The sequence below is a fragment of the Mastomys coucha genome, unplaced genomic scaffold, assembly GCF_008632895.1.
Source record: "Mastomys coucha isolate ucsf_1 unplaced genomic scaffold, UCSF_Mcou_1 pScaffold7, whole genome shotgun sequence".
Taxonomy (NCBI): Eukaryota; Metazoa; Chordata; class Mammalia; order Rodentia; family Muridae; genus Mastomys; species Mastomys coucha.
Window position 1 is genome coordinate 103,974,338 of NW_022196913.1, and position 16,894 is coordinate 103,991,231.

At 40.9% G+C, this 16,894-nt stretch overlaps 1 protein-coding gene across 1 annotated transcript in view; it reads right to left on the reverse strand.

Moving 5' to 3' along the window:
- Positions 1-6,260: 6,260 nt before the first annotated feature.
- The window catches only part of Kcnq3 (potassium voltage-gated channel subfamily Q member 3), a 308,651-nt gene continuing 298,017 nt past the window's right edge, over positions 6,261-16,894 (reverse strand). The window contains exon 15 of the mRNA XM_031359714.1: positions 6,261-15,711. Within this exon, the coding sequence (XP_031215574.1) occupies positions 14,977-15,711 (735 nt within the window). The 3' untranslated portion in view covers positions 6,261-14,976. The remainder of the gene's footprint in view (positions 15,712-16,894) is intronic.

Here is a 16,894-nt window from a genome sequence, read left to right on the forward strand (position 1 = left end):
AAGTTCCTGTCTGCAATCACAGCAGAATATCATTATTAGTGTCAGGAATTGGATATCACCTGTGAAATGGGTTTCATGTTGGACCAGCCATTGGCTGGCCATTCCCTCAATCTCTGCTCCATCTTTATCCCTGTGCATCCTGTAGGCAGGAAAAAATTTGGGTTGAAGGTTTTGTGGGAGCATTGATGTCCTCCTTCTACTGGAAGTCCTGCCTAGCTGCAGGAGGTGGCCACATTAGTTTCTATACCCTTCCCTGGCAGGAATCTCAGCTGGATCACCCGCATAGATTCCCTTTAACCTCCCCCTGAAGAGATAGCTCAGGGTTAAGAGCACTGGTTGCTCTTCCAGAGGACCTGGGTTCAATCATCAGGACCTACATGGCAGCTCCATGAAATTAAATGGTTCTCATTTGAATTGTTGCCAACATGATACTGTTCTAGGCTAACCTTCCTGATTCTATTTCGTGCCCTTCAGGCATTTTCAATAGAAATAACATCTCACCACCCCTTCTCGAAGTATTGCAGTGAATCTCTCCTGATTCAGAATATGATCAGCCAATAGCTTAATACCCCTCTATGACTTGACCACTGTTTCTTCTGTAATTTCTTCTCATTGACTGCCTGCCTCTGCTAATTCCATTGGACTTGAACTCATCTGAGGCTGACCTGATCAGAATCAGAAGTTGACCTGCCTTGAATGTTTTCAGGCCTGATGTGGGGGCAGGATCCAAGACAATCTTTTTTTTCCCCCTTAGGGAAGATACCTTACACGTCCCTAGTGTGGGGAAACTATTAAGATCTGGGACAGTCAGATGCATGCGCTCATTGTAGGAAACTGGAAAAAAAAATAGTAGATTCCCAGGAGTGTCTAAGATGTGAGGCTATGAATGGGCTTTTGCTTCATTTATGCAGATGGAAAGGGATTATTTTCTCAGAGATATAATTTTTCAGGTCTATCTCTCCTGTATTTGATACTCATGAGACTGAGAGTTTTGTTGTCGAATGTGCACATGTATGCAAGGTGCATGAGGTTCCCATAATCACAAGGTTCTGTAGAACCTTCCCTGGAAGCTAGGCATTGACCTTGTAGTTGAATAGCAGTGATGACAGCCTTTATTCCAAGAAGCTCTAGCCATCAGAAATCCTGCTGCTAATGTTCGTCAGCTCACCTCTGCTGTCCAAAATTGTAGTTTGACACTGAGTGGTTCTGTTTCTGGAAGTAGGATTTTAAACTGAACTTGTATGCTACATGCTGATACTGCCTGACCCAGATTACTTCTGCCTGCCTTCCAGCTCACTGAAAGTTGAAGTATAGTTCTCTATGTAGACATCTCTCCACCTTATTTGACCGTGTCTCCTGGCTTCTCTGCCTGAGGGCTGGAGAAACTTGGAGCACATTCACTTGTAGCAAGAGTGACCAGAGAGTGTCACTTAACATCATGGGGCGGCCTTCAGGCAGCAAATAGTAGACTCTAGCAAGATCCTGTGTGTTCTTGGAACAGGTTTTTGGTCAATTTATATAACTTCTCAGAAGGCTCCTTGTTAACTAAGACCATTAGGTCTAAGAGATTAGCTCCCTGGGACCTTCTCCAGTAGGAGTAATAAGGTTCATGTTAAAAGTTTTGTGCTGTCTATAGCTCTGGGAAACCATGTAGTTCCAGGGTGAAATCCTGGCCTAATCTTTATAATCTTTAATCCCTTTATTAAAATCTTAATTTTGGGTCAGAGGAAAAAGGGGTTGGTATACTCCTTGTTGTATAGCATAGTGACCTAAGTTAGAGCCTTAGAACCTTAGTAAAAGAGCCAGGCACAACAGTACATGCCTGTCATTGGGGACAGGACATGCTGGATAGCCAATTGAGCTTGAGCTATGAGTTCTAGGTTTACTTGATCTATGAGAAAATTTTGTCTCAAAAATATTGTCATGTGCAATTGAAGAAAACACCTAACATCAATTTTTGTCCTTCACATGCATTTGCATATGCACCTACACCCTCTCACACACACTTTAACTTCTGTAGTAATAAAGTGACTTTTTGATCTAGTTGGTCTTGGATGGGTACAATCCACACTGTCAAGTTGCTGGAGAAGCCCAAGGGATAAGGGTGAGTGGGCAAGCTTCATTCACAAATGGTAACTGATGTAGTCCTTATCAGTTCTCATGAATTAGTGGCCAGGAATCCAGGCTCTGCAATGAGACTTCTTCGGCCCAAATTCTGGTTCTACCTCTATGACTTTGGGTGAGTGACTGAAAGGCTTCTCTTAGCCTCCATGCCCCAATTTACAAAATGGGGCTGATAATAGTTCTACACCCAAGGAGGTTTGCTGTGCAGATGAAATGAGACAATTTACAGAAAACAAAGAATGTTTATTCTCCATTAAGTGCTTGTTGGAATCAACTCTTATTCTCATGATGTCTGACAACACTGAGTTCTGGGAAAGCTTTTAAAGACCAGATCCAGAGAAGAAACTAGAGCCTTTGTAAAGGGGATTCTGATGTTAGACAAGTTCATTCTGTGGACCAGGTAAAGAACTAACTACCCAGGAACGACCACCGAACAAAATATGAGAAAAACAGAGAGGTGGAGAGAGTAAAAGAAACAGCTTTTGTGGAGACAAGCTGACATGTCCTGTTGGGTTAGAGATGCAGGGGAACCTTGAATCAGTAAAACTGATATAAACAATTTATCAATAAACTTGTTTAGGAAATATTGTTATACAATGTAGAATTTAGCTAAAGGAGAACTGCCTCCAAAATGACCAGATGATAAGTAGTACAGTTGCCAGGCTTGTTAGAAACCACAGGATAGAAAATGTGGGACCTCGAACATAACTGAAGTTTAAGTTTTGTTTACCAAGATTTCCAACAATTAGGGTCCACCCCATAACAAAACCCTGACTTACAAGGGACCCATGGACCCTTTCCCATCTGAAAGAAAACACCTGTAACAGGAAGCTCAAGGGGAGAGCACATGACAACCATCATTAAGCCTTTGTCTGCCACCAAATCCTGGTTTTCTTATCAGGAAAGCATAATTCTGCCAGCTGGGTAGGGTGAGTCTTGGCAACAACACTGGTATACTTTAAAAAATAATTTTGGCAATATCTTTGCTGTGTAAATCCTACATTTGCTCAAATGACAGACTTGCAGTCTCCTAACTCTGTTTAAAAACCTGTAACTTGCCATCCATACCTGAGAGAGATTTCAGGATAACAGTGTATGTAAAATGCAAAACCTAAGGTCAAAACTGGCTTACATGAACCAGTAAAATAATTGTTTTGGGCTCATTCTCTTTTGTGCATTAGACAGAAGCAGTAATATTATATTTTGTTAAAGAGTGTCTCCTCTATTCATTTCTAACTGCTTGGAGTGATTTTGTACTGAGAAGGCATATGAATCCTGTAGTCAGAATTGGGAGTTAGGACTGGGGAGGGTGTTCTGGGTTAGGCATTGTATAAGACCCCTGGGTCTTCTCATCTTTGTTCTCATCTTTTGCAGTTGTTTGTCCCTGAGTGGGCCTTTTTCTTTACCCTCTGCTTTTCCCTGGAGAAAGGAAGCAGTGTTCTCGGGAAGCTTGTCTCTGTTTCTCCTAACTGTCTACACCTTCTAACTTCCCCCTCCATGTTTTTTAGCTGTAAAAAGGTTCCTTAGCATTGATTTCCCCTTTCTTGGTCTATGCTGACAGTGTGAAGCCCTTGCTGGCTTGGGGAAATTCAGAGTTGCCTCTGATAGTTTCTACCCACAGACGAGTCCCAGGCCAATGGTGGAGGTGGTGGAGAGAAGGCAGATGCTGCAACAACCAGAACATTGTGAAACAGATGCTATGGTAGGTTTCTGTGCAGGACACTCTAGTCAAAACATAAAGTGTTACCTGAAAGATGAGAGATTCATCAAAGACTTCCCCATGGTACCAATGTCCTATCAAAGCCTTGGGAATGAGTGCTTCTTTGGCAATAGGAAATATTGACAAAATATTTACAATTAACAGCCTGTGTGTGAGTGGAACTGTCAGCTTTTCTGAAGTAGAAAGCATAGAATATGTTTATGTAGATAATGCACTAGTAGGTGGATGAAAATTTGACAACACACTGTAAGATAAAGGGGTGGGGTGAGGCATGGCTATCAATAATAACTGTACATAAAAATTAATTTAAGCTATAGGTGGTATAGAAAAGTAAAGGAGTACATTGCTCAGGTTTCTATTTCTTACAATACCACTGTTTATAGGACTTTAAGGGATGGACAGATTAGATTCAGAAAGATTAGGAGAGAAAAGGCAAATGGTGTTGGTAGAAAAAGGATCTTGAAGAGCAACAAGACAAACACCACAGACTACCTATGGTGACCCAAGAGAGGTCAAGGTCTACTCTGAGATATCTAACTTGATGGGACTTTGGGTATAGAATGGACTGTATGGGGCTAGACGTGGAGTATAGAACAGGGTCAGATGATGGCATTTGTTATTGAGGAGAATAGGGAGCACTGGTCTTCCTGCAATGATAGGAACTGAAAACATGGGGCCAAGAGAATATTGTTGCCTGGTCTTTAGTTAGGAAAGGAAAATGCTGAAAATATAGTCTGATGATGCTGGTAGGGGCAGAGGCCAGAAAGCAGGTGAGCTTTCAGACCTTGAATATTGGCAGAGGTTTTCTTCATGGGAAAGTGAAGTTTTCCCTTTGCCTTATGATCTTTTTGACTCAAAGCTATTACGTTCCAAAACTGCTGATGTGCCTGAAAGGCTTTGCCTTCTTGGCCCCATATCCTTCCCAATGCTGCATTTCAAGCACAACACCTCCTTACACTTGGAGTGTTTTCAGTTTTCCCGAAACTATGCACACCACTGAGTTGCTTACCATAGGCAGAGAATACCATTTAAAAAATAAGACTTACCCTCAGAGCTCCCAGGGACTAAACTACCAACCAAAGAGTACACATGGTGTGACTAATGGCTTCAGCAGACGAAGGCCAAGTCGGTCATCAATGGGAGGAGAGACCCTTGGCCCTGTGAAGGTTCTATGCCCCAGTGTAGGGGAATGCCAGGGCCAGTAAGCAGCAGAGGGTAGGGTGGTGGGCAGGGGGAGATGGGAGGGAACAGAGGTTTGCTTTTGTTTTGTTCATGTTTTTTATTTTATTTTAATTTTTTTTTCATTTTTGGAGGTGAACCTGGAAAAGGAGATATTGGCGGACATGTAAATAAAGAAAATAAAAAATAAAACTTCACTTTCAATAGAACTCACCTTGTCCAGTATCTGTCGACGCTTATAATCTTCTTCCCATGTGGCTTTGCTAAATCACCTTTGCATATTCCATTGAGGACTCGTTTTCTCTTAAGGAAAACTCATAATTGTATTCTGGTTGAGCACCTTTTTGTGTGTCCACAGACTCTTTATTTCTATCATTACACGTCCCTGAGCTGAAATAATCTTGATGTCAATGTAGTCCTGCTATTCAGTGGTGAAATAGTGTACCTTAAATGCTAGGCACAGTGTAGAGGCACTCCAATGAATGTCAATTAAGTAATAAACAAGTATTTTTTTGAACAGAACTAAATAGAATTTGGACAAGAAAAAATAACAAGGATGTTATATAAGCAAGGATCATAAATATCCAAAATGTTTAGGAGACAAAATTGGAAAGCTGACCCATACCTTTGTATACTCACCAATATTCCAATTCACAATTGAGAATTAGTATATTCTGACTTGATTATTTTAAAATACACCATTAATAAGAAGACAACCTTTGCCAAATTCTGCAAATAAATTGTTGTTATGTGTATATTTGTTACTCTAGTAATTTCTAGGGTAAGTTTTTGGCTTTAACACCAGTTCCTCATCCTGAGCTCTACTGAAGACTACACATCCCACCCTCCTGAGCAGGCTTGTTAGTGCCACATGGCAAGGCCTGTCCAATGAAAATGTGACTGCAAAGGAAGAGTCACCGAATCCCAAGGAGATAGAAAATGGTATGACTTTTATATTTTCTAATTTCCTGGCTATGCTTGGTAGCTGAATGGAACTGGGTTCCCGTACATCCCATGCTAAAAGTACCACACATCTTTGCATTACTTTTAAGCATTGTGACAGTCTATGATGGATCTTCATTTGGACAAGAAATTAATTTGTGTTGTATTAGGCCATGAATATTTTTAAGATTTTTCTGTAGCATCAACCAGTGCCTTTGACCCATTGTTATACAATACCAAAGACCTGTTCTGAAGCATTTCAGAAATATTTTTCACACAATCACTGAAGCATCCATTTATGAATAAGTGGTGCAATCTTTATTGATTTTGAGATAGAACATAAAAAAATCAGGTAAGAATTGTTTGCATAATATATATGGAAATCAACCTATTAAAGTTGTCAAATATTGGACAGAGCCAGAATATAAATTACACATACAGTTTAAAAATTACAGGAAACCATATTATAAAGAGCACTAAAGGGCACTTGTGGAATAGTTGTGTTCCCGTGTAAGCCAGAATGTGGAGAGCCTACTCATAGCACGGAGACAAATCCAGGGAGCAAGGCACCAGAATTCTATGCCGTAAAAGGGGGTGAAATAAAATCAACCTAAAATCAAATACAGTGATTCATGTCATTGCAAACCTCAATTTGTTCTTCCACAGTAGGGTGTTTTCCATTACTGCTATATGGGACTGGGGGCAGGGAATAGACACAGCCCATCTTAGGCAAGAGAGAGATTCTGTTTTCTTTTTAAAATAGAAAGGACTGGCAGAACTGATAATGTGCATCCATCCTAAGTTAGCTTTCCAGAACCTGGCACAGGTTCTCTCTCTAACAGCTTGGGTCTGTAATTTGACAGAAAGGGCAATCCAAATCCTCTATTTAGCCCTCAGGGAGTGCTGGAGGGCGGACCTGATCTCCCATCCCCTGGAAATGGATCCAGAATGGTAAAGAATGGCCCAGTTAGGAGATCCATTTGATGTCCATGCAGATTCTTGTTCTCTTAATATTGAAAGATGGAGTAATAATTGATCTGCACTTTTGGCCTCTCAGAGAACATTCTTATTTTTTTAAAGGCCTGTTTGTGTCTGCAAAATTTCAAAGCCCTGAAATAAAGATACAGTCTAGAGACAGAAGATGAGAGTCAGCTGAGCCTGGGATACTTTTGAACTTGTTCAGATAAACACAGTGACAGAAGATCTGTGGGGACAGAGAACAAAGGGTGTTTGTGGGAATATCTGTGGCCACCAAGCTCTAAAGGCTAATGGACTCCAATGTGAACTGTGTAAATAATTTATGTGGCATCACTTTCTGCCTCTGACAGCTGGATGGTGAAAACACTCAAAGGACTTGCTGAATAGCCAAAGGGAGCCGCTGACAGTCATTCTTCTACTCTCCGGGGCATGGGTAGGTCTGCGATCATGTCATCGGAAAGCTGACTGTGCAGAGGAGGGAAAGGCCTTCTTAGGGCCCAACAGGAGATCATTTCTCCTGCCCTGTGAGACTTGGGGGTAGGGCCAGGGGGTAGGAAAAGCTTCTGAGATCATGGCTTTGTGTAAAATCTCAGTTCTTTCTCTTATACTATGTGACATGTAGGCAGCTATTTTCCTTTCAACTTTGATTTCTGTGCCACCAATGACAGCCCTCGAGTGGGCATACACTACGGGTGCAGCATGCAGGAATCAGAGAACTGCCCTGCATTCAACTCCTACGGAGAACACAGGGGGAGCTGTTCTCCGATCCCAGACCTCAGTTTTATGCTCAGAGTTGGAGAAAAGAGCATTGAAATCAAACTTTCTCTTACGTTCATAAATCTTAAGTTTCCAATAGTAGTTTGATATAATCCGAAGTAATAGGCTGGGTTTGGCTAATTTTAAGCCATTATCAGGTTACACGGATCTCTGAATTTTTAATATGTCAAAAGATTACTATTCTTTCCTGGCACTTACTTCAATCTTGAAGGAATGCCATTGGGAGGAGGGGAGACTCAGGTAGAATGACAGTCTTTAAAATAATCCAGTAAACCAAAGCAATCCCATAATGTGTCACTTTTCCCTCTGAATCTTTCAGGAGCTTTTGGAATACCCCAAACCAGGATCACTAAGACATCCTATCTTACCAATGGGTTTAAGACAGATTTCTTCGGGAGCACTGTCAAATTCTGGCAAATGTAAGCACAGACCAAGTGGAAATTCTAGAGATCTGCATGTGAGTCATGAGAGACCAGTTTTTCCCCTAATGTGTTACCACAATTACATAGACATGATGTGTTTTAAGAAGGACAGATTCAATGCAGCTTTTGGCAGAGGCCCAAAGAGTACATGTCTACGAAATGGCAAGGATGAGGATTCCCTAGGGTCAAGTGAGAGGAACCAGGTATGCTCAGACAAACCCCAGATATTCCAGTACGCAAAGTCACCTTTGGTTGAACTAGAAGTTGACAACAAGTCAGATTCCCAAAGAAATCAGATCCTACTTAAATTAAACCTATGGAGAAGTCTCATGCAGTGGGCCTGTATCTGAAGGTGCAACCCAAGGTGTGAGTGGATCTTAATGAGTCCAGGGGATGAACCAAACAGGTGAACCTGCCCAATCTTGGAAGCATAAGGACAGACAAAGCAGGAATAATCAGAAGGGTGGAGAGAAGTCATGCACATGGTTGAAAGTTTGTTCTTCAGTCTTTCCCTAGGTATACTCATCAGCAGGTGATTTCTCTGAGCCCTTTGAAGATGAAACATTCAGATGGGACATCTTAGTGACATGGGAGAATCTATTATAGAGATTGAGTGAAGTCTCAAAAAACATTTCTGGTCTAGCTCTTTCTCAAGGGAGTAAGAAAATATATCTTCCAGGGTCACCAGAAATACTCCAGTCTCTAACATCTGGAGCAGGAGTCAGGACACTTGAGACCTAAGACCACTCTGGTACCTGATCTCTATTTTAATCACCCTGAGAACCAGTTAGAGCCCCCAATCTCTGAGCATTTGTGTCCTGCCCTAAAAAATATGGGTGATCATTTTCTTCCCCTGAACATTTTAGAATATGTAAAATCACATCTCCTCAATTCTGTTCAACTATGACTGATTCTAGAGGGATACTGACATTGAGGCTGCTGAAGGCTGAGATTATATCTTCGAGGAAGAATTTGAACACGTTTTGACCTTCTTGAAGAGTCTGATTCATGGCAACAGTGCTCCCTGGTAGGATCATGCCACAGCTGGCTTTCCTTTCATATTTAACTAAGGTTTTCCCTATATCTCCATAAATCATGTTTTAGAGAACACTGCTACATCTGGCACTCTTTCTCCAATAGGACTTTCACCAGCTAGCAACTGAGAACCACATTCTTAATGCTCCTTCCTGTATTCCTTATATTGCACATTTTGATGGAAAAAATAATCATGTTCAATTGCAGACAGGTACATAGTGAAAGAAAAACTAAAAATATTCCTAGTTTTATCATGCAATAATTTGGATTATATCTCCACCAGCTTTTTTTTCTCTAAAAAAATATTTTCTGGTGTAAACTTAGAGTCCATAGGTAATATCACTAACTGATGTAATGGAGTCTATACATACTATAAAAACAGATACAAATAATTATTAACAATTTTGGTATGGACCAGTAACTGCACTAAGGACTTTATACATAGTTGATTGTCTCACTTGAAATTTTAAATAGACTGAAATAGTTTTGAGTGTTCCAAAACTCAAATTTTTATCATCTATATCCCATTTTTGTTTGTTCAACACTAGCCTCACACCATGGTTTCCAAACCTATGAAAGCTACATAGGTACTCTGACCCCTAAGATTTCTATAGCTGGGCACCACTGAGCTGTTACCTGCTGCCCTGTCTAGGGTAAAGATGGCTCAGTTTGGAGCCATGTAAAAATAGTATGTCATTTTGAATATTTTTTACCCAGAAAGCATTATGTAGGTTAAAGTTCAGGGAGGAAATAGCATGCTTTTGAAGACAAGTTCAGACAAATTCTTAAGCCAATACCACTTCTGGGGTCCCAGGTTTCTTGGGGGACATATTCATGAGAACCAAAGAGTATCTATTCTATGCAGCATAGTCTGGGGGAGCAATGGAGTGCGAGAATCAGGGTTTAGCTGGCAACCTTGTCAAAAGTATAGTTGACTTCTGAGAGCATTTCTTCTCTTTCTTCCATATACTCCGATCTTCAACTTCCCATGGGAAGAATGAGTTCCTTCTTTTTCAAACAGATGTTGCGCCATGGTCTATGCTAGGCTATTTTTGGTGAAAGAGATACCTCAGTTATTTGGTTGGCCTCTACCGTGTCAGGGTATAGAGAAAAAGGGTGTTTTTTCCCAGGAAACTTCTTCAGAGCCCAAGTGGATGTTATGGAGTCCAGAATGATGAACTCAAATGCAAAGTCTCCTTTCAATGCTCCCAGGGGAGGAGTATTCATATTGGTAGACAGTTTTCCACAGCCACAAAATCAGGTATGAAGAGTCTAGGATGACCATCAACAGTTGAGGTCCTGAGCTTTCTTACAGCAGAGACCAGCTTTCTGGTCTTTGAATGTGTGTTGCATAATTCTTGGTATTCAATGATATCTAGAAGTTCTTGCTAAATGAATATTTCTTTGTTATACTCTCAGAGTAGCATGAAATTATGAGAATAATTTTGGCAAATTGTGAGTAGATTCTGTGATGCTATCTTTTCTAAGGGAGTTTACACTCTTGAGCTTCAATGTCTAGGAATGGCTTTGTACAGAATAGATATAGGATGTATAAGTGTTGGTTAATTAAATTGGTTTTACCTATATACTTTGATGTTTTCTATTTATTTCTTCATAAAAATAAGATTTTAGAACATCAGTGTCATATCTAGTAAGGCCGAATTCTAAGTTTTAAAACAAACAGTTACTGAAAAGAACTTTCTCAATTCAGTGGAATTTTCTCCCCTTCTTTCTACAATTTCACTTTTATTTAAGTTTTTAGTATTTGCTCATATGGTAATATTTAGTAGTTGAAATGTAGCAATTTCACTTTTCTTCAGCTTGATAGAATTATCTTTAATTAGTATTTAAAAATTCATTCTTTTCATTTTTTTCTTGTTAAAATATGTCCAACTAATGTATGTGTATTGTGTGTGTGTGTGTGTGTGTGTGTGTGTGTGTGTGTGTGTACATGCACACAGGATATGTTGTGCAATGGTAGGTATCAAAGCAGAATTTAATGTATGATAGACATACTCTACCACTGAGTTATACCTTCATTCCCATTTTTTAAAAATTTTAAAGTTTAAATATATTTTAAAACATGGCAGCAAAATACATATAAGACCATCCTTTAACCTGATAAAACCATTCCTGGTTTTGGGGATGGAAATTAATTTCTCAGTATTTCTGGGTTTCTGTTAAAAATGTTAGGACTTCCTAGGCAAGCTGCAGAGCTACTGGTGTGCTTTCTGATACATATTATCTTGGATTATTCTGTCCTGAGATTCTTTTGTGTTACAAAGGATCTTTATAGGACTCACATTGACATTTCAACTGAGGACTAGAACACCAGCCATGACAACTATGCAGTGTATTGACAAGTTCAGCTGAGTACATTTGGTTTGCTGGTTTAGACATTTTTTTAAAGGATATTTCAACAGAAAGACTCCGGATTATCTTATTATCTTTCTTCTGTTTTCTTCTTAGATGTGAACAAGCAGCTCTTGGGGCCCTTAGAATCTTTTATGAAATATGTATTTGGCTGATACAGACAACTGACTAGACATATACCAGTTTGGTAACCAACACAAAACTAATTCCTGCCGCTCTGATTTTGAATCACCAGGAAAGCAAGACTACAAACTTAGAGCTTGCTTGAAATATAAAGCAAATTCCAGTTAAAAGAATTCTTAGCCAAGATCCCTATTTGAACTCCTAAAAAAACATGCACCAGAGACTCAAAGGGAGGGACCTTACTGAAATGCCTGACAGTATGGAGAGGGAACTTATAGAGCTCAACTCCAGCAGGAAGACAGGGTATCAAGTGAGGGATGGGGTTGCAGTTCCACAGCCAAAACTCCAATCCATATTTGTTCCTGTCTGAAAGAACTGCAGGGATAAAAATGGAGAGAAGCCTGAGGAAAATAAGGTCCAGCAACAGGCCCAAAGTGGGATCCAGCTCAAGGGGAGGACCCAAGGCCTGACACTATTACTGAGGCTATGAAGCACTCACAAAAAGGAACCTATCATAACTGTACTCCGGAAGACCCAACAAGCAGCTGAAAGAGTCAGATGCAGATATTTGCACCCAACCAATGGAAAGAAGCTGCTGACCCTGTGGTTAAATTAGGGAAAGGCTTGAAAAAGCTGAGGAGGAGGGTGATCCTTTAGGAGAACCACAAGTCTCAATTAACCTGTAGTCCCTAGATCTCTCAAACACTAGACCACCAACCAGGCAGCATACACCAGCTGATATGAGGCCCCCAGCACATATACACATATACAGCAGAGGACTGCCTGGTCTGCGTTCAGTCTGAGAAGGTGCACCTAACCGTCAAGAGACTTGAGGCCCCTGGGAGTTTAGAGGTCTGGTTGGGTGGGGAATAGGGGTAGAAGGTGGGAGACAGGAGGTGGGGTAGAGGTATGGGATGTGGAACAGTCAGATAGTGGACTGGAAGAGGGGAATAAAATCTGAAGTGTAAAAAATGAATAAATAAAAGACAAAAAAGAAATAAAACATAACTTAAATTTAAAAAAATGCATACTAATATGACATACCAATGCTAGGAGGTTGTGAAAGAATGTTAATATTAGGGAATACCATGTGGTACATATTATTCACCATAATTTTTGTTTCTGATAATTCAAGCACATAAAAAGGATAACATATGTTAGGTGCTAGGTAGGACAGCTAGTTCTGAAAAAAATTATAGGAAGAGCAGATTCAAGAACCAAACCCCTAGGAAGAGGTGTCAGTTTTCTTAGGTTATAGCCACAATGGCACCACTGAAGTCATATTGAAAGAACTGAGGGGTCAGGTCCACAGCCTCTGTCTTTCAGATTGCCAGAAAAATCAATTGAAAGCTCTAAGAAAAGGTTTATCTCCAGTGTATATGACTGTAATAATATATCACCTGCCTTGGACTTAAATGTCACTATCTGTATATCCATTCATGATCCTGTTCATGTAAGCTATTTTTCTACCAATTCACAGTGCTTGGCATCATTCTTGGAACTACAGACTTTGGGTCTAAGTTCATCAGAGGACAAACTTTCATCATTACTGTATTTTCAGCACTTTATACAGGACCAATCACCATGTTGGTTGTAAGAAACTGATCTCTGAGGACTCTCTCCCCAACACAGGGCAGAATACTAGCATTAGGAATTGTTGAAAATATCAACTAAGTATCTGCCATGATATTTATGGCTCTTGACAACACAGCAACAGCTCTGGTGAGAGTTGTATTCAAACCCTTATTTAGAGTATTTCCATCATCTTGATAGTCACCATGGCAACCATTTAAAAACCAGACTTAAAGGCATGAAATGACTGAGACACTAATACTGTGGTGTGATGATCCACAAAGAGTAGCCAGAATCTAACCTTTTCCATCAGAGGTTTTCAGCAATAGCAATACCTCTCAATAGGCCACATGGTGGCTTGTGCTTCACATCAATCTTTGTGTAGCAGGCAGAGATTTCCAGGCTGTTGGTTGTCACCTCAGGAGCTCTAATGATTTTATGTGGTTCTGGTATTTTCATTGAGAAAATCTGGAGAAGTAAAAGTGGGTGATTCTTGGAATTCTTCCTCTTTGTATCACTAATTTGCATTCTCCCTCTTGGATCCCACTTGTAAAGCATCAAGTAAGCAGACTCTGCCATCAAAGCAGACACCCTTCTCCCTTTGAGTGAAGACTGAGGATTACATCCTATGGTTAAAGAGTGCTGGCATCTCGGTATGATTCCTGGATCTCAGTATGCAAATGAGATAGTGTGAGGGGAGACTAGGGTAAGGGGTGAATCCTCAGGCAGAGGTTTTGAGTCCTTATTCTCCACAGGACAACCAAGTGCCTCTAGGCATTTCATTTGCCTTATGCCCAAAACATATCATTTTGAAATAGAGGATGAGGAAATATGATTGCTCTTGATTCTAATCTCCATTTTGGATTCAAGTACAGGCAAGGCAGAAGAACGAGTTGAAATTTCATTTTAAGACACCAAATTTAGCTCCTGCCTAGAAGGCCACCCCCACTTCTGGTAAATTTTATTATCTTTGGCTACATACATTGGGAACAATTTTTTTTATGTTTGTGGTATGTGTACAAGATTTCTCTTCACCAGTCCATAACACATGTGATGTTATATTTTCAATCACCAACATCTTATTGTTAAGTAGTCTGAGGCACAGTACTGAACAACAGGTAGACCATGTCCCCTTGGGAGCTTTTAAGTAATTTTGACAGCCTTCTTTTAATGAAATAATTTTTTGAATTCTTGGCTTTGGGGTTGAGTGACTATCTTGTTCCTATTCCATTTGCTCAGAGGATAGCCTCATTGTAATGCAGTATGTTTTAGTTAAGAAAATTATTTCCTTGCTTTAGAAAACAGTAAATTAACTGGAGCACTTTACGCAAAGGGGAAATGAACCTAGAAATAAACTATGCTTTCAGTTTAGCCGAATCAAAACCCAAACCAGCCAACCAAACAAATAGCACAGCACATCAATAAGTCTCCCTGTACTTGCTCAATCATGATTAAAAGGAAGAAGAGCAGATAAATGTGTATCTAGAAGAGACTAACAGTGCCTTTTATATAGTGTCAAGTCATGCAAACCATGCTGAAAAGGAAGCGACTTTGTTGCAGTGATGTGGGGGAGGAAGAAGGCTGTGAGAAGCCCCTGCTTGCAGGGGGGCCACCGCGCACATGCATGCGCTTGACACAGCCACTGGAGTCCCCATTGTAAGCGCTAGGTGTGAGAGTAAGTGAGCTGTACAAAGTCTGTCTACAGTACCAGGAGCCAGCTAGTGACCCCTTCTAAGTGGGCTTGTTGGAAGGGGTCCATATGGAATCTGAAATACCATCCCCAGTGGATGACATAGGCATGGAACCACTGGGCGTGAAGGGGTCTGTGTCTGTGTCCGTTTCTCCTTCAGCCAGGTACCGCTTTTCCTTCATCCAGCTCGATCCCCCACTGGGGCCAAATACATAATCATCTCTGTCTTGGGAGATGCTGAAGCCACTTGGAGACCGTTCCAGTTCCTCGTGGTTGACGGACATGAGGGACAGCGGTGTGTCACTGTCCCTAGTGATGCTGCGTCTCTGGCGGGGTGAAATGTGGTCTGAATAGGGACCTTGCAGTTCTGTCTGGGAGTGGTAGCTCACACATGAGTCCAGAAGAGTCAAGATGGGCAGGACTGTGGGCCTCTCTGCATATGTACTTCCCGAGGAGGGAAGGTTGGCCTGAGCCTTTGAAGAACTGGGTCCCCCTCTGGTCAGTTTCACAGGGTCATGTGCAAAAAACCCATAAGGGCCGACTCTGTCGATGGGCACCTGGTGGAAGCTATAGGGAGGCTCGGGGGGCCCTGTCTCTGAGTAGTTGCAGATGATGGTTTTCAAATCAGAATACCTGTTGTCTTCTTTCTTCTCAGCTTCTGCTGGGGAGGAGGCCCCCTTAGTTGGGTAGTACTCGGTGACATGTACCTGAAGACGCTCCATATGCTGCATATGCATGTCCACGAGGAAGTCCAGTTTCTTCCCCATGTCGTGAACCTGAAAAATACAAGCACCTAGAATCACTACTTCTCTGGGGATGAGGGTCATGGTCAACTGTGATAATGCTTGTCTGAAGGGTTGTTTTGCAAGTCTTAGTAATAACAACAACTACAACTGTCTCCATGTCTCCTGCTAGAAGGCCCTGTATACAAATTACCATTCATCCAGAAATACACAGCCAAAGATGTCATTGGAGTCAAAGACTAGAAATCCACAGACAGCTTGTCAATAAGTGTCACTGGCTTTCATTGTCCTCCTCAGGAAGATATGGTACTATTCAGGTAAGAAGTGGGGTTCTTGTTTTCTGTAAATTCCATTTTACGTAAGCTTATAGGTTGTTAGTGCCTGTTATTAATACTTGGTAACCTAAGAGCTAGAAGGCAGTGTCAGCAGTAATGGAGGTTTACAAACCTAGAGACCCAGTAGGGACCCTCAGGCAATTATGGAAGCTGCTTCTGCTTTAGAAATGGCATTCATAAATAGGCGTGTTTGGAGCACAAATGCCCTAGTATGTGTACACGTCTGTGTGAGAGAGATGTCCCTTCCCTGACAGTTCACATCTGTGCAAGCATACACACAAATCTGTGTACCTTTGTGTATGCTATTCCCTTTCTAACAGTTCACAGTTCACAAAATCAGGCAAATGAATAACCTCATTGCATTGATGAGGTTGTGAGTCTCATGACAGGTCATGGCTAAGGTACATCTAAGGTATAGCTGTAAGGAATACTTTAGGAAGCAGCTATGTGACTTTATGTCATGTACTTTATTGACTTACAACCTTACAAGGTAATAGCTATTGAAATTTCTGTTTCACACATGACAAAACAGTGACCAGAGGGATGACATAATCTGTGAAAGGTCTCAGGGCTAGTGAACACAAGAATCAAGATTATAAATTAAAATTTAAAAATAAGAAGCAAGAGACCAATCACTGACATTTTCTCTCAGTTCCCTTATATTGGTTTAGTTTGGGGTGATGAATAAAAATATCCATCCTGGAGGGTATTATCCCTGGAGAAATGTAATGGAGACATTTGACCGCAGAGATGAGCTACATGGAGTGTATTATGTGCACCGTGAATGACCTTACTCATAATTTGACCCTCTGTGAGGACTCTTCATGAAGGTCACCCACAGATTGGGACTAGAGCAAAAGAGAACAGAAAGTAACATGAAA